The sequence below is a fragment of the Coenobita brevimanus genome, chromosome 90 (genome assembly GCF_032717465.1).
Source record: "Coenobita brevimanus isolate Jiangsu-jjx chromosome 90, ASM3271746v2, whole genome shotgun sequence".
In the NCBI taxonomy this organism is placed as follows: domain Eukaryota; kingdom Metazoa; phylum Arthropoda; class Malacostraca; order Decapoda; family Coenobitidae; genus Coenobita; species Coenobita brevimanus.
In genome coordinates this window covers 4,081,172-4,100,130 of record NC_137043.1, presented here as the reverse complement: position 1 = coordinate 4,100,130, position 18,959 = coordinate 4,081,172, and the positions used below count along the sequence as shown (strand labels likewise).

At 42.2% G+C, this 18,959-nt stretch overlaps 1 protein-coding gene across 1 annotated transcript in view; it reads left to right on the top strand.

Annotated features, from left to right (window-relative positions):
• The first annotated feature begins 18,413 nt into the window (after positions 1-18,413).
• LOC145411549 (apolipoprotein D-like) overlaps positions 18,414-18,959 on the top strand; it is a 4,686-nt gene continuing 4,140 nt past the window's right edge. Inside the window, exon 1 of the mRNA XM_080281560.1 lies at positions 18,414-18,562. Coding sequence (XP_080137686.1) covers positions 18,414-18,562 — 149 coding nt within the window. The remainder of the gene's footprint in view (positions 18,563-18,959) is intronic.

Here is an 18,959-nt window from a genome sequence, read left to right as displayed (position 1 = left end):
TGATTATTACGGAGATGATAAGGACAGACAGATAGACAGACAGACGGGAAGATAGATAGATACATTGATACACACAGATAGACAAATAGTTACTGTAAAGATATGAGTATGAAGATTGATAGAAACATCTGCTATGAAAGGTATGTGAGAGAGAGAGAGAGAGAGAGAGAGAGAGAGAGAGAGAGAGAGAGAGAGAGAGAGAGAGAGAGAGGAATATGGAGTAAAGGAAATTAAATCGGAAGTAGTAACACGCTAGAGAGAGAGAGAGAGAGAGAGAGAGAGAGAGAGAGAGAGAGAGAGAGGAATATGGAGTAAAGGAAATTTAAACGAAAGTAATAACACGAGAGAGAGAGAGAGAGAGAGAGAGAGAGAGAGAGAGAGAGAGAGAGAGAGAGAGAGAGAGAGAGAGAGAGAGAGAGAGAGAGAGAGAGAGAGAGAGAGAGAGAGAGAGAGAGAGAGAGAGAGAGAGAGAGAGAGAGAGGGAGGAATATGGAGCAAAGGAAATCATAACGTATGTGATAATAACACGAAAGAGAGAGAGAGAGAGAGGAATATGGAGCAAAGGAAATCATAACAGATGTGATAATAACACGAAAGAGAGAGAGAGAGAGAGAGAGAGAGAGAAGAATACTGAGCAAAGGAAATCATAACGGATGTGATAATAACACGAAAGAGAGAGAGAGAGAGAGAGAGAGAGAGAGAGAGAGGGAAATCGGAAGTCAAGAGTTAAGACAAGTGGACAGATAGACTATAAAAAAAACTGATGGATAGGAAGACAGTTGGCCTGAGACAGAAAAAGCAGTTTAAGTATCCACACTGCTTCCTTTACGGTTTCTGTACTTCTGTCTGGGCTTTTATCTGCAGCTTTCTTTCTGTTCGTTCTTTACCTGCTGTTGTTAACGGCCACTGTTCTTCAAGAGCTATCAGTTGTGGTGTTCCTCAGGGTTCTGTTCTGCCAGCCTTTTGTTAGCGAATGATCTGCTACGCTTCACATGTAGCCCTATCCACTCCTATGCTGATGACTCCACCCTTCATCTTTTCATTTGCCTCTCACAGCATCCATCTCAACACTTGCTTCACCAGTCGTGGGATGAGGCCATGGCACACCTAGTTTCTGACGTGGCTCATATATCTAAGTGGGGCAAAAGAAACTCCTTTTTTTTTAATGCATCAAAAACTCATTTCCTTCATATATCAACCAACCAAAAATCTTCCACAGGAGTATCTGCTAATAATCAAGAATATACAGCTCATTTCTTCCTGTCTGAGTCCTTGGGGTTTCATTCTCTTTGGAACCATCATGTAAAGATCACATTAGCTCTCTTGCCAAATCTACTTCTAAGAGAATAGGGGTGCTAGCCGACTCTGTGCGTTGTTTAACCAGCCGCAGTTACTGACTTTGTTCAGGGATTCTATTCACCCCTGTATGGAGTTCACTTATCATGTATGGAGGTCTCCCCATGTATAGTACTGCTCTTATGAACAGGACCACATTAGCCAGCCTCCTCTCCCTGTCTCCCTTCAACCGCTTTCGCTATGTCATTGTGTTATGCTTTCATATCCGTTCTATTGCTTCGTCAGTGGTCACTGCTCTTCTGAACTGTCTGGCTGCATCCCCCTTCCATTACAGCTGGCGCATAGAACCCATCTGTCAGTGAAATATCGACCCACTTCTTTCCGGTTCTCTGATGCAAGAGTTAGCCGATAATCTCAATCATATAAGTACGCAAATGGTCAACTCTGTACCTGTCTTCCTCATTCTGTGTGTCCCTCTGCCTATATACAGTATGCTGGTATTCTAAGTCATCACCAGGGATCATCAGGCCGTACCGAAATCGTTATCAATCTGTCTTATGATCTCGATGTGTTCAGTCATCTCAAAATGAACACATCTTGAATATGACTATCTTTTGTGTGTTTTCTTCGGGGAACCACATTCCGGGCTGCAGCTTTTGATTCCTTTCTCTCTGCACAAATTCTCTCTCTCTCTCTCTCTCTCTCTCTCTCTCTCTAAGAACCTCATTTGCATTTAATCAAACCTGCTCTGACACCCCAAGCTAAAGGTAGCCCCCATCTTTTATTCCTTCCTACATTCCCCGGTTATTATTATTATTATTATTATTATTATTATTATGATCATCATTATCATCATCATCATCATCATCATCCTTCTTCTTCTTCTTATCATTATTATTATTATTATTATTATTATTATGATAGAAATGGATGGAGAGAAATTGTGAATGAATAAGTGATGACGCAGCCCTGAGTGGATATTCTCCCGCATTTTTTCTGATCAGCTATTTCAGGTCAGGTGCGGAAAAGGGGATGAGTCTGTTATGATGTGGCAGGGGTAAACCAACTCTGCTGTCGGGCCCTGTTGCGGATGCCACTGATTGCATTGCGCAGTTGACCCTTGTGCAGTGTGTTGCGGTGAGGATCTGTCCGTTCTCCCCTTTGGGGCTAAGATGCGAATGAATGTGTTTGAATGGATGAGTAAATGGGGAGTGTGTCGTCCTGTCTCAGCTACCTCCCTTTCCTTGGGGGAAGCAGTCTAGGTATATAGATAGATAGATTATTATTATTATTATTATTATTATTATTATTATTATTAAATCTATTCATAGCTGTTCATCATCATCATCATCATTATTATCATCATGACATGCACAGGCAACCACTCAATGAAAAATCCAGGTCTCAGATGAATAACACAAAGGTTGCTATGACACAGTGGCAGATGAATAACACTGAGGCTGCTATGACTCAGTGCCAGATCAATAACACTGAGGCTGCTATGACACAGTGCCAGATGAATAACACTGAGGCTGCTATGACACAGTGCCAGATGAATAACTCTGAGGCTGCTATGACACAGTGCCAGATGAATAACACTGAAGCTGCTATGACACAGTGCCAGATGAATAACACTGAGGCTGCTATGACAGTGCCAGATGAATAACACTGAGGTTGCTATGAGACAGTGGCAGATGAATAACACTGAGGCTGCAATGACTCAGTGCCAGATGAATAACACTGAGGCTGCTATGACTCAGTGCCAGATGAATAACACTGAGGCTGCTATGACTCAGTGCCAGATGAATAGAATGGTGTGGCAGCATCATGAATAAAATGTAAAATAGAAGACTGGACTGATAGGTCACAAAAATATCATATGCAAAATTTAAATGTGTCTGGAGTGATGGTAGTGAAAAAATACCTTTATCTCAGTTACCCCTAACCTTTATATACCCCCTCTCCAGGGTTGCCAGGTGCGAGCGTTTCGCGCCAGATTGGGCGACTTTGGAAGATGATATGCGCTTAAATTTGAACGGCTGCGCGTTGCGCTTTTCTCAGCGATTTTTGAAATAACCGAGAGCCTATTGGGAGATTTTGTGTTATGGATACGTGTTAATCAAAATAAAAGAAAAATAAGAAGACACAACGTATGCCTGATGTACTACTACTCGGATGACTCAGTAATCCTTATCCTGTCACTCCCCAAATGCATTGTGAAGCCCCAGCTAATTAGCGTCTCTACCAGACCTGCCTTTCCATGACGCCAAGTGTGTGTGTGTGTGTGTGTGTGTGTGTGTGTGTGTGTGTGTGTGCTAGCCTTTTTTTTAATCCTAAATCCTCAGGGCTCAAGGCTACACCATTCTATGGTCTGACAAATCTAAACTGGCGGCTAGGGTGTGGCGCGACTCTCTGTACAGTGGTGCTATGTTTCCCAAACCCGCGATGTGAAACGGCTGTTATATATGTAAAAGGCAGCACAAATAAGATAAACACATACGAGTAGTGTTAAAGTTTGTATTATAATATATGAAAGAACAGTAAACTTATTATGCATAAAATATTTATACGGCAATACAGAAACGTGGCATAAATATTTTCCAGTGTTGCTAAAAGAAATGTAGTCACTTTTACTGGCTGTTACCGTATTTCTGGTGTGAGTCATAATGTCACAATTATGATTATATGCAGGTACATAAGTATAAATATGCCAGTTTCTTAGTAAAAAAAAATAATATATTAAATCCTCCTGAGCGGCAACACTCACACCGACCCAGTCTAACCCGGCCAGAGCGACTTGGTTCACTTTCCTTTGTGTCCTTGACTCAGACAGGGTGGCAGCTCACCCAGCCCCCAATAATAAATACTTTTAAAAATAGATATAATAAAAAAAAAAAAAAAAGGAATGACAGCATAGTTTATAAATCACTCATAAAAGAAACAAAAATCCCATGCAGAAAGAGAGAGAGAGAGAGAGAGAGAGAGAGAGAGAGAGAGAGAGAGAGTGCAAATTTAGTCTTCTTAGTCTGTCTTCATATGAAAAGATCCGAATATCATGTATCATTTCTGTCATTCTTGTTTGTGCGGTTTCGAACGAACTTATGTCCATCCCTACATGTTGCTACTACAGTGCTATGTCCATCACTGTTGTTCAGTACTGTTAGCACCAGAGTTATAATGAGCACCCTGTTACTCCCTTACATCTGCCTCTTTGTCTGAAGCCCTCACACCCTTTACCAAGCCTGCCCAACCCAGCCCTGCTCCCCTAATTACTGACGACGCAAAGCTCTCCCTTTGCCTCATCTGCCACTCCATACCTTCTGCATTGTCGTTCTCTCTCTCTCTCTCTCTCTCTCTCTCTCTCTCTTTAATACAGATTAAAGTCCATTGTCTCCACTCATCCTGTTATCCCCCTACCCCTCCCCGGAGAGAAACTGTGACCTCCTTGTAGATGTTAAACAGGCGCGGCCGTCTGACCCTCTCTCACCTGACCCAGCTCCTCTTTGGTCTGACTTTCCAACCGCCACCTACTATCTATCTATCTATTGCCAGACGCCTCAATCCCGTTTGGGGTGGCCACAAACAAATCGCCTCCAAGTCGCCCTGTCCCCCGCCATTTCACTACCCTGCTCCCAACTCACACCCCCCTCTCTCATATACCTCTCCACCCCATACCTCCAACTCATCCACAGAAAACACCGCCCTCTTCCACCCTCCACCTCACTCACATACACTCTCTTCGTCAGTCTTTCACCCTCCATCCTCTCCACATGGCCAAACCACCTCAGTGTGTTCCTCACAACGCTTCCTATCACATCCACATCAACACCACAACGCTCCTTTATATCCTCATTCGTCAGCCTGTCTCTCCACGTGACTCCACAAGCTCCTCTTAAATAACTCATTTCCACTGCTCTCACTCTTGACTTGTGTCCTTCCAACAACGTCCAAGCTTCACTTCCGTACGTTAGAGTTGGTATCACAATACTGTCATGTAGTAACTTTTTTACTTCCATGCTCACTTCCCTGTTTCTTATCACTGCTTTCAAGGAACCAGCAACCTTTCTTCCCTGCTGTACCCTTTCAAGCACTTCACCCTCCAAACCTCCATCCTTACTCATCACACTACCCAAATACTTAAACGTACTCACATTTTCCAATTCCTCACCATCCAACCTCGCTATACATTCACTGACTTCACCTCTCTCAAAGACCATCACTTTACTCTTCCCTACATTCACCTTTAGGTTCCGTTTCTTACACACTCTCTCAAACTCATCCACCAAGCCTTGCAGCTCCCCTTCATCTTCACTCAACAACACAGTATCATCTGCAAACAACAGTACAGGGAGTTTCCAAACACTATCCTCTCTCACCAGGGCCACTCCAACATCCACTACCCTACCTTGTACCTCTTTTATTACCCCATCCATGTACAGATTGAACAACCATGGAGACATGACACATCCCTGTTTCAAACCAACTTTCAAAGAGAAAAATTCACTTAGTTCACCATCCACACGCACTGCAGCCTTAGCACCATCATACATACTCTTCACAGCATTCAACAACTTCCCATCTACTCCATATATTCTTAACACTTTCCACAATCCTTGTCTATCCACCCTGTCATATGCTTTCTCCAAATCCATGAAAGCCGCATACAACTACTACTACTAATACTACCAACACACACACACACACACACACACACACACACACACACACACACCTCTACTGGTTAATAATAGAGAATGACAATAACTGGCTCTCACCACTCCCAAGACTGATGGAGGAGGTGTGTGTGTGTGTGTGTGTGTGTGTGTGTGTGTGTATGTGTCGTTTTTCTGTCTGCGCTTCTTGGGCGCATTTTCGGGTTGGATTGGGCGCCAACAGCACCCACCGACCTGGCAGCACCAGAGTTGCCAGCTTGGCGGATTTTCCGCCAGATTGGACGGTATTAAATTGAGGCTGGCGGGTAAAATTAACATTGGTGGTTGGGCGGTTTTTGGGCTAGTTGATATCTTAACTGGCGGGTTTTCGGCGGCTTCAGTTCGAGAGTGTATTTGCTAAATTAACTTTACTGTAACTCTCGTCTCTCAGCAAAAACAATAGACGCGTTTCCGGTCAAAATTTTTTTGAAGTTAGATACTTGTATGGGTAAAAGATACTCAGAAAATAACTATGTCAACCATTATTTCCAATAAAAATGTGCAGAAACATGAAAAAATAATAGATAAAGTAGCCGAAAAATCACGTGACACTGAAACGGCCTGCGATTGGTCGTGACGTCACTACTCACACTGAGGCAGCATAGTCTGCTTTGTTAACGTTTAGCCTGGATACTCTGTGCTTATTTCTGACCTCTAAGAATGTCCAGTGACAAGAGGAATAATTGCTAATGTTTCGTTCCAATGTGTAAGTGCACTGACAAAAGCACAGTAGGGAAATTATTCCTCTGTATACCAGCCAATAACAATAAACGAAAACAGTGGCGGCTGGCTGCTCGTCGGAAGTTCCCAGTGCTGGAATGCAGTCTTTACTGTTGTGAAAATATTATATTCATCACGATATAGGTTCAAACACACCTAATTATCTGAAATTCAGTCAAAAAACTATGTTTTATTTAATTATTAATAGAATATTAGGAGTCAGAGCGAAAACGTGCTAAGCTTAGCGGGTATTTCTACTTTAGATCGCCATCATGCCTTGACAGACTTCTGTTTTGCACAGATACTGATTTAAAGCGCAGATAAGTCCATTTGTATGTTAATAATTATACAAAGCAGAAGTCTGCCAAGGCAAGCTGTTCAGCTAAAGGAGAAACACTTCCACTAATTTTAGCCCTTTTTCACTGTGAATCCGGATTTTTTAAAAGGTAAAATTAAATACAAAAATTTGATAAGATTTCGAATAGTTAGTTGAGTATGAACCTCTGTGGTGATAAAATCTATAACACTTACCAATTAAAAAGTGCCAATTCGGTGTTGATTCGGTAAATGACCGCCGATTCGGTATTTCGTCACATTCCCCTGAAGTACTGTAGTTGAGTTACTGAAACTGTTTTTTTTTTTCTTCAGAAAACAAATACGAGGCGACTAAAAGGGTTGGTGGTGGGTTAGTGCCCCACCCCGTAAAAAGAACTAACTAAAAAAGCAAACAAAGCGCCTCGGACCCGGACGGACCATACGTTGACGACTAAGGAACGGACAAAGGACATTCTGAGGGTGGGAACGTGGAATGTGAGAGGAGTGAATGATGAAGTGAAAGAGAGAGAGATTGTCCAGGTGCTTGAGGATCCAAAGTGGATATATGTGGATTGACTGAAACTAAATGGTAAGGTGAAAGGGTGAGAGAATGGGAATACGGTGTAGGTATATGTGCGGGAGTCAGTGAGAATGAGAGGGCAAGAGAGGGAGTATGTCTGATGATAAGCAAGAAATGGAAGGAGAATATAAGAGAGTATGGAACAGTGGGTGCAAGGATTGTATAGGTAAGGATGAAAGTAGGTATACAAGCATGGGCGATTGTATGTGTGTATGCTCCAACAGAGGATCGAGTGGCAAGAGTGAAAGATGAGTTTTGGGCGAGAGTAGAAGCATATATGGACAAGTTTGAGAGGAGCGAGAGAGTGCTGTTGATTGGAGACATGAATGGCAAAGTTGGGAATGTACGAGTGGATGGAGTGGTTGGTCAGTGGGGTGTGCCAGCTGAAGTAGATGGGAATGGTAGTGCTTTGGTGGACATCTGTGCTGGTAAGGGGTTGGCAATAGCTAACACCTACTTTCGGCATAAGATGATCCACCGGTATACATGGAGAGTAATGAGGAGAATGGATGGTGAACTTGTTGAACGAAAGGCAATGATAGACTACGTGTGTGTGGATGAGCGAATGAGAAGACAAGTGTTGGATGCAAGGGTGTGGAGAGGGTGGGGGAATGGAGTCTCGGACCATCACTTAGTGATGGCCAAGGTAGAGCTGCAAAGAAAGTGGTTGAGGAGACGAAGGGGAAGACAGGAGGAAGCAGCTCCTGTGAGAAGAGTGGAGAAATTGCAAGATAGTGAGAAAAAGACAGAGTATAAGAGCATAGTGGAAGAAAGATTGGGAAGGTATGAGCTAGAGCAGATGGAAGGGGTGGAAGACGTATGTAAGATATTCACGGAAGAGATAAGCGCAGCATGTGAGGCGGTTTGTGGAGTGAGGAGGAGATGCAAGGGTGTGCAAGGGACAGCATGGTGGAATGATGAGGTGAAACGAGCTGTGGAACAAAAGAAGAAGGCATATGGTGAATGGTTGGCGAGTAGAGGTAGGGGACAAGATGAGAGAGAGAAGAGAGAGGTATATGTGAGCAGGAGAAGGGAGGTTAAGAGACTGGTGAAGGAGAGTAAGAAGAAAGTGGATGAAGAGTTTGGGAGGAATCTGAGTGTGAAATGGAGGGAGAGTAAGAAATTGTTTTGGAAGGAGGTAAAGAAAGTAAGGCAGTGTGAAAGGGGAAATAGTAGGGGAGTGAAAGATAGGAATAATAGATTGTTGGTGGAGAAGAGAGAGAAATTGAGGAGATGGAAGGAGCACTTTGAGGATTTGTTGAATGTAGAGAGTGAGAGCAGTGTGAGTATAAGTGGTTGGGGAATGGCTGGGAGAAGAAGAGATGAGAGGAGGGAGGAAGAGATCAGTAGGTCGGAAGTAGTGGAAGCGATGAAGAAGATTAAGCTGGGAAAGGCCCCATTAATTGATGGAGTGTGTGGTGAAATGCTTAGGTATGGGGGTGAGATTGTTGTGGAGTGGATATGGAAGTTGTGTAAATTGGCTTGGGAAGAGGGAAGGGTTCCAGAGGACTGGAAATCAGGTATAATTGTTCCTCTGTACAAAGGAAAAGGGGAGAGAGAAGTATGTGGTAACCATAGGGGTATTTGCCTTCTTAGTATGACTGGTAAAATATATGGTAGAATACTCATTGATAGGGTTAGGCATATGACAGAGGAGCTAGTTGGAGAAGAACAAGGGGGATTTAGGAAGGGAAAAGGGTGTGTAGATCAGATATTTGTTCTAAGATGTTTAGTGGAGAAGTATCTAGAGAAGGGAAGGAAAGTGTATGCTGCCTTCATGGACTTGGAGAAAGCTTATGACAGAATAGATAGGCAAGGTATGTGGAAGGTATTAAGAATATATGGAGTGGAGGGGAAATTGTTGAGTGCTGTGAAGAGTATGTATGAGGGAGCTAGGGCTACGGTGCGAGTGGATGGTGAGCTAAGTGAGTTCTTTGATCTCAATGTGGGACTGAAACAGGGGTGTGTAATGTCTCCATGGCTGTTTAATATATAAATGGATGGGGTTGTAAAGGAGGTGCAAGGTAGGGCAGTGGATGTGGCCCTAATGAATGAGGGTGAGATTTGGAAGCTTCCGGTGTTGCTGTTTGCTGATGATACAGTATTGTTGAGTGAAGATGAATGGGAGTTGCAAGGTTTTGTGAATGAATTTGGGACAGTGTGTAGGAGGAGGAAGCTGAAAGTTAATGTAAACAAAAGTAAAGTTATGGTGTTTGAGAGGAATGAAGTCACAGAGTGTGCAGTGAGGTTGGATGGTGAGGATATGGAGAATGTGAGTGCATTCAAGTACTTGGGTAGTGTGATGAGTAAGGATGGAACTTTGGGGGATGAAGTACGTGAAAGGGTACAGCAGGGAAGAAAGGTTGTTGGTACACTGAAAGCAGTGATGAGAAATAGGGAGGTGAGTATGGAAGTTAAGAAGTCACTGCATGATGGTATTGTGATCCCTACCCTGACGTATGGAAGCGAGGCGTGGACCTTGCAAGAGGGGAACAAGTGAAATGAGTTACTTGAGAGGAGCATGTGGAGTGACGTGGAGGGACAGGTTGACGAATGAAGAAGTGAAGGAACGTTGTGGGGTAGATGTGGATGTGGTTGAAAAGATTAGGAGAAATACACTGAGGTGGTTTGGACATGTGGAGAGAATGGAGAATGAAAGACTGACTAAGAGGGTGTATGTAGGTGAGGTGGAGGGAGGGAGAGGGAGGGGTAGACCGAGGATGAGGTGGAGGGATGGAGTTGAGAGGTATATGAGGGAGGGGGGGTGAGTTGGGGGGAGGGGAGTCAAATGGTGGGTGACAGAGTGACTTGGAGGCGTTTTGTCTGTGGCCACCCTTTGCGGGATTGGGGCGTCGGGCTATAGATAGATAGATAGATAATACCATCATAAACTCATACAACTGATACTGTACGGCATGCATTTAACACTTCCCACCTCATGAGGTACGAGCACCGCTCAGGAATGGTGTAGCTGTAAGCTACTTCTGGTCGATTTCACCACAATTTACTTACCTAACAGGTACCATCCATTTATACCATGAAAAATATTCCTTCACAACATACCTGAAGGGGGTAGTTTGGATCTACGTGGTCATATAGGTACAACTATCATCTCTGTTACTGGTAAAGTATTGTGTGATGGCTGGATGAATCACTCTTGCGTGATAATCAAAGATGGTGATTAAAACCCACACTTGCAGACGAAGAATATAATTACCAAACAGTTTCGGTAGACACTGCCACCATCTTCAGTGGTCAAGATAATGAGAGGGAGTGACATACTGACTATACAAGGGTTCCTTTTTATGCGCGTGTGTGGAAGGGTGGGGTAAAGGTGAGGTGGGGTGGGGTAGATTGTAAGCGGGGATTAACCCAAGGGGGATTTTTTTGGGGGGCATTACCGGACAGGTCAGGTGTAATTCCTATCTGACCTTACCTGTGTCGTAGCAGGAAGGGACATTTCCACTAGGGACCTCATTATAGGATCTAGCTTGTACATACCTTCACTAAGGTTGAAATTCTCGTATTTCTGGATACACATGGCTTCAATAATCTTTCGTTTCCGAAAGTTCTATACAATAGATGGTTACCTTGCCAGTCAATTCTGTGGTTGGCTTCACAAACATGGTTAAATATTGCATTATTTAAATTACATGTATATCTTATGGCATACTTGTGTTCCTTAATCCGTGTTTCCAAACTACGACCTGTTTCTCCTATGCAAACTAGTTCACAATCTTTGCAAGGAATTTTATATATGCCTGCTTCTGAATATGTGGTACATTTGTTCTTTACTAACATTGCTCTGATGGTGGAGGTATACCTAAATGCTATATTTACATCACTACTGTAACCTATTAACTTTAACATATTCAAGTCTGCAACATAAGGCAAAGTGAGGAAACGTTTCTTTTCTGTGGTGGGGTCTTTAGGTACGTAGTAAGATCGCAGGTATGCTTGTTTAATGAACCATTTGGGATACCTTAAGCTTTGGAAGATTTCCCAAATGAGATTATTTTCTTCTTATATATGTTCTGGACAAGAAGAAAATAATCTCATTTGGGAAATCTTCCAAAACTTAAGGTAGTGGGTGGAACTGACGAAACCATTAGCATCCGGCCCAGCCCTCCCTCGGGATATAACTCCCCTAATCCACACTCAAACACAGGTCACGGGGCCTGGCGGCCATGTATACCGTGGTGGTAAAATAAAACAGGCAGCATTTCAATTTTAGTCAGGGAGCAGTGAAGGGACGTTTGCTGGATAGTGGAAGGGAAGACAGTGGGTAAATATGCAAAGTATAACAGAAAATACAATAAAAGCTGTGAAAAAGAAAATGGATTGCGATAATGGATTGTCTGTCCCAGGTGATGAAACAGGTGCATTTTGCAAATTTAATATATGACTAATGTGAGGTTAATGTATGAAGTTTGTATAAGATATAACTATTTTTCACGTCATTTGTTGCTCACCTACAAACCTAATACTATTAGTCTGTGATTCCTGACAAGGCGGTTTTTGCGCGGGTGAGAAGGCTGACATTTTGGCGGGTTTGGTGAGAGGAACTAGGCGAGTTGGCAGTTTCTGACCTGGCAACCCTGGGCACTGTGGGCAGCACTAAGGTCTAGTTAGTTGGTGTCAGTGGTGGAGACAACACACTCTTCTTCACGCTCTTCAGGGATTTTCATCTGAAGGTATTGGCCAAGAGAGAGAGAGAGAGAGAGAGAGAGAGAGAGAGAGAGAGAAAGAGAGAGAGAGAGAGAAACAAAAGAACATAAGAAGAGAGGATAACTGCCGTAGGCCGGTTGACCCATGCTAGGCAGCTCCTAGAAGAGTAACTGAACTACTAGAATGAGATAAGGATAGCAAAGAAGAAGGTCCTCACTCGCCCTCCAAACCCTCCAGCCGAAACCAGTAGGAAAAAGTCAGAAAGAACACCACGCAGTATAGAAAAACTGGCGTGGACATTTTACAGGAGAGTGTGAAAGGAGAATAGAGACTATCATAGTGTAACCTGAAAAGGAAAAATTATGAATTAGTATTGCTTATAAGATTTTCTTATTTCTTTATCCACCCCTTATTTGTCATAGGCTTATCTAGCCTATGCTTGAAACTCTCAATGGAAGAGGCAGCAACTACTTTACTAGGTAGCTTATCCCATTCGTCTACTACTCTATTACCAAACCAATTTCTACCGATTTCCTTACTGAAACGGAATTTTTCTAGTTGAAACCATTATTTCTAGTTCTATCCTTATGCTCACTTTATGTACCTTGCTAATATCTCCCTTATTTATACCCTTCATCCACTTAAACACCTCAATTAAGTCTCCCATTACTCTACGCCTCTCTAACGAATGCAGACTTAGTCTTTTCAGTCTGTCTTCATATGACAGGTTCCGGACGTCATGTATCATTTTTGTCATTCTTCTCAGTACATTTTCTAACGAATTAATATCCATTCTATAGTAATGACACCAAAATTGTGCTGCGTAGTCTAAATGTGGCCTTACTAATGCTAGATAAAGTTTCAGTATTACTTTTGATGATCTATTGCTCACGCTTCTCGAAATAAATCCTAGGACCCTATTTGCTTTATTTCTCGCATTAATACACTGTTGCCTTGGTTTAAGGTCGTTACTAATCATAACTCCTAGATCCCTCTTGCATCCCAATTTGCTAATTTCTTTCTTATCTATGCTGTATTTAGTGTCTCCAATGGTCTTGCCTACGTTAAGTACTACGCATTTTTCAACGTTAAATTCCATTTGCCAAGTTTTAGACCATTTGGACAATATATCGAGGTCTTTTTGTAAGTTATGGCAATCGTCAGTCGAATTAATGATATGCCCTATTTTTGTATCGTTGGCAAATTTTCTGATGCTACTATTGACTCCTAAGTCTAGATCAGTTATATATATAATAAATAATAAGGGACCGAGTACTGAACCCTGTGGTACAACGCTAGTTACTAATCCCCAGTCCGACTTAGTTCCATTTATTAATACTCTCTGCTTTCGTCCTTTCAGCCAGTATTCTTTCCATTTTAAGATATCGCCATGTATACCGTGTGCTCGAACCTTTCTAACTAACCTGTCGTGTGGGACCCTATCAAAAGCTTTACCAAAGTCCAGATAAATAACATCGTAAGGTTTATCGCTATCTACTACCTCATAGACCTCCGAGTAGAATGACAACAAGTTTATGAGGCAGGATCGTCCTTGCCTGAATCCGTGCTGACTTTCGTTTATAAGATTAAATCTTTCTAAGTGTTCTCTAATCTTATTTGCCAAATTTGACTCTAACATTTTTCCTACTATTGACGTTAGACTTATCGGACGTTATTTCGACGCAGCTGATTTATCACTCTTTTTAAAGATGGGCACTACGTTTGCGGTCTTCCACGCCTCTGGAACTTCTCCGTTGCTTAAAGAGTCATTAAATAACGTTAAAAGTGGCTGACATAATTCTTCTTTGGTTTCTTTTATAATTTTTGCATATATATCGTCCGGACCTGGCGATTTTTGTGGTTTTAACTTATTAATTTCTTTCAATACGTCCTCCTTAAGAACGTTTATTTTACTAAGAACATTTTCCGTACTCTCATCGTAAATATTTGCTGCTTGAGGGACCAGGTCTAGATATCCTTGGTGAATACTGATATGATATAATTATTTAGGATGGAGCACATTTCTTTATCTTCACCGGTAATGTCACCTGATTCTGTTCTGAGTGGTCCTATCCTATCTTTATTTTTTGTACGGTACATTTGATAAAAACCCTTGGGGTTTTCTTTTGATTCACTTGCAACCTTAATTTCATAACTTCTCTTTGCTTTTCTTATCTCCCTCTTTACTTCTCTATTTAAAATCGTGTATCGGTTATGTTAGTGTTCCTCTCAACGTTTTATTTTTCTATATATTCCTTTCCTTTGCCCTATGAGAGATTTTAATCTGTTGTTTAAACATCTTGGTTCTGAATTATTCGTTCAAAAGGGTTTTGAAGGGATATATCTATCTTGCCCTCCGTGTATTATATTTATTAACTCGATATATATCTCACTGGTCGAACGTCTGCTTGGTACTGGAGCTGAGTTAATTCCCGTCACCTGGACTACATTCCCATCTACCACCTCCCCCTTCACAGACACCTGACGGACATTCCCAGGTGTTTGCTGCCCCTCACGTATGACCTGGGGTTCCCCACTGACCTGGCATTCCCTCAAATAGCTAATCTCCCTGTGGAATACCGTTCGAAAATAAGCTCTTAAGCCATCGAAATCGCCTAGACGAAAATTAGGAACGGTGAAGGTATTTTCAATAGAACAGACATCCCCAAAAAATTTGAACTTAATTTCCTCATGATCCCTATTACAAAGTCGTCCACCAACCTCTATATCACTAATGATATTTTCTTTATTAGCTAAAACCAAAATTAGTATATTATTACCTCTTGTGGGCTCCCTGATACACTGATAAAGAAAATTATCTTCTACTACCTCTAGAAATTCCTCTGACTCTGCATCCCCTGTCTGATTTCTCCAATCTATCCTTGATAGATTAAGATCCCCTACAATTATTACTAAGCTGGACTGTGATGCTTTCCTAATTTCCTCCCAAAGGTATTTACTATCAGCTCTGCTTAATTTTGGAGATCTGTATATTGCTCCTAAGACTAATTTCTCCCTATTGTTACTAATTTCGACCCAGACACTTTCTGTGTCCCTATTTACTTTAATGTCTGCTTTATTGTAACAGTTTAATGAATCCTTTACATAAATAGCGACCCCTCCCCCCTTTCTTCCCTGACTGACACAAAAATATTATAGCCTTTTATCTGATATTCTGCTAAAAATTCTCGAGTATCTGTATTCATCCAAGTTTCACTAATAATGGCAATGTCTATTTTCTCTGTACAAATTAAAGCCCTCAGTTCATCCATTTTATTACGTATACTCCTGTTGTTTGTGTAGTACACTTTCAGATTATTACTAGTAGTTATGCCTCTACCTTGGCATTTACTGTTATTTATTTTATTACTATCTGGGAAACTCTTTACTTTACTAATATAACAACTTTTTGTACTATCGCTTATCCCCCTTCTATCATCGCTTGTTCTATTATCTATCATCGCCTGCTCAATTTGAGGTGCCTGAGTGGATGTATGTACACTAAAGGTTGAACTTTTGTTCTTAATTTTGCATGTCTTGATGCATCTATCCAAACATGGTAATAATGATTTCTGAGTGTAGTTGCTGCAACTTCCTGTACACCTACTTCTCAACCTGGAAAAAATCCCTCTAACTCCCTATCTATCATTCCAGCTAAAACAGTAACTCCCTGCCTGCTTAGATGAGTCCCATCCCAACTATACAAGGCACTCCGTCCATAAAACCGGTCCCAGGTGTCTATGAAGGGTATTGCATTATCTTTGCAATACCTTTCAAGGCGGCAATTAAAACCTATTGCCCTGCTCAACCACTCCCTTCCAACCCACCACCTGGGTAAAATACCAAGCACTACAGGGGTTCCTCCCCTCTCCCTAACCTTTTCTAACATCAACTTGTACCTTTGCCACAGTACCTCACTCTTACGGCTACTATTATCATTGCCTCCTACACTGAGGCACACAGTGGGATTGTCACCACTTTCCTTTACGATATTTGAAATTTTTTCTATCACATTATCCACCCTGGCCCCTGGAAGACACACATGTTTAGCGAGTGGAGTATACATGGCTCTGTTAAGATATCTCACCTGGGAGCCTCCAGCAACAACAACATTTTTCTTACCTTTCTTGTTCTGATTATACTTACCTGTACTGGAAGTTATCTCACCGTCCTTCTCCTCTACTTCCCTCGCTGTTTTCCCTTCACATTCGTCCCGTAGTGCGTCGAAGGCATTAGTGGTCTTAACTTCCGTTTGCTTCTTAAGAGTGAACTTCGTTGCACCCTTGTTAACTAGTGTCCAACATAAGAACATAAGAAGAGAGGATAACTGCCATAGGCCGGTTGGCCCATACTAGGCAGCTCCTAGAAGAGTAACTGAACTACGCCCTATTTTTGTATCGTTGGCAAATTTCCTGATGCTACTATTGACTCCTAAGTCTAGATCAATTATATATATAATAAATAATAAGGGACCGAGTACTGAACCCTGTGGTACACCGCTAGTTACTAATCCCTAATCCGACTTAGTTCCATTTATTAATACTCTCTGCTTTCGTCCTTTCAGCCAGGATTCTATCCATTTTAAGATATCGCCATCTATACCGTGTGCTCGAACCTTTCTAACTAACCTTTCGTGTGGGACCCTATCAAAAGCTTTACCAAAGTTCAGATAAATAACATCGTAAGCTTTATCGCTATCTACTGCCTCATAGACCTCCGAGTAGAATGACAACAAGTTTGTGAGGCAGGATCATCCTTGCCTGAATTCGTGCTGACTTTCGTTTATAAGATTAAATCTTTCTAAGTGTTCTCTAATCTCATTTGCCAAAATTGACTCTAACATTTTTCCTACTATTGACGTTAGACTTATCGGACGATAATTCGACGCAGCTGATTTATCACCCTTTTTAAAGATGGGCACTACGTTTGCGGTCTTCCACGCCTCTGGAACTTCTCCTGAACTTAAAGAGTCATTAAATAACGTTAAAAGTGGCTGACATAATTCTTCTTTGGTTTCTTTTATAATTTTTGCATCTCCTCCAACAATTCCCTCATGTGCGACTTCTCCTCCCTGAGAATTTGTACCTCCTGCTTCAGTTCGAGAAGTTCCTCCTTTAATTCAAGGTAGTCCTTTTCAATACCTACAGTGGGGACACAGCTCTCTGCCGAGGAAGCCATTACGCACAAATTCACACAAGGTAGCACAGCACTATCACAGATCACTATGGGTCACCACAACACACACTTTCACGGATCACTAGCACAGCACTATCGCTGATCACTACGACACACTAACACAGCCACTATCACAGATCACTAAAACACACTAGCACAACACTACCAGAGGTCTCTAGTACGTCTGAGCAGACTGACCTCACGAGAGCGAGAGAGAGAAAGAGAGAGAGAGAGAGAGAGAAAAAAAAAAAATTTAATACTACATATTATATGTTCGAGATGGAGGGGGAGGGGGAGACAGAGGAAAAGATGGAGAGGAGTGAGGGAGGTGGGGTGAGTTGGAGAGAGTGCAGCCTGATGGTGAAGGACAGAGTGACATTGAGAGATAGATGGACAGATAGATAGATAGAGGTAGGTATTTTTCGGTGGTTATAAGTGGAAAATATGAGAGGTGAAAGATTAGGTGAAATTAATTATTTACAACAGATGATAAGAAGTCTCTATCAACTTAAGAATATTAGCCAGCAAAGGAAAGTGAGAAGCAGAAGTGAGATATTAGGGTGCGTCCACACTTGTGCTGGAACAAGTGCTGACAAGATCAAAACAATAACGAAGTTGCAAACATACCCGGAACAGAAGCGACAAGAGGTGAACTTTCGTATATCTGGCCAGAGAAACATGCCAAGCCTCTCTCAGCCTAATATTAGCCAGCAGGAAGAGGTAGGGGGAGACCGAGGATGAGATCGACTGATAAAGTGGAGAGGTATAAGGGAGAGAAGGGGTGTAAGTTCGGGGGATGGCAGCGAAATGGCAGGGGACATGGCGACATGGAGTCGATTTATTTGTGACCACGCCTTACGGTATTAAGGCGTCTGGCTATTGATAGACAGATAGGAACAAGAGAAGAAAAAGTAGAATATTAAATGATCCCTTGCTCCCGTTCGTGCATGCAGTTCGCGAGCAAGACTTTGCACCACCTCGTCACCGTGGCTCCCTGTGTACAAACGTATTACATATACCGGAACAATATCATCTTTACCGACACCAGCGAAACTACCGCGCGGAAAATCGGCGAGAGTGGCGCTATTTCGTACAGGTGAGATGACGTCACTTCAGGTATTACACTTTCGATAATGGCAAGGCGAGGGTCCTACGCGTGGTGGCACTGCGTGAGGTGGAGCCAGGCCTCACCCTCCCCTGCATTTCGGCGTGAGGAGATCCCTAGTCTTACCCTGGCGTGGCCCTGTGTACTTACAAGGGGGGCGCCGTTCCCTACGCGGTGTATGTACTGTACTTTGCCTGTAGGAGGGACCCACAGAAGAAGGTGCTGTAGTGAATGGAGGTGAGACGCGGTGATTATAGTTTCAGTACTCATATATGTATATAGATAGATAGATAGGTAAATACATAGATAAATAGAAACAGATAGATAGATAGATAGATAAGTAGGTATATAGTTAAATAGCTCATAAAAATAGATTTATAGATAGAAA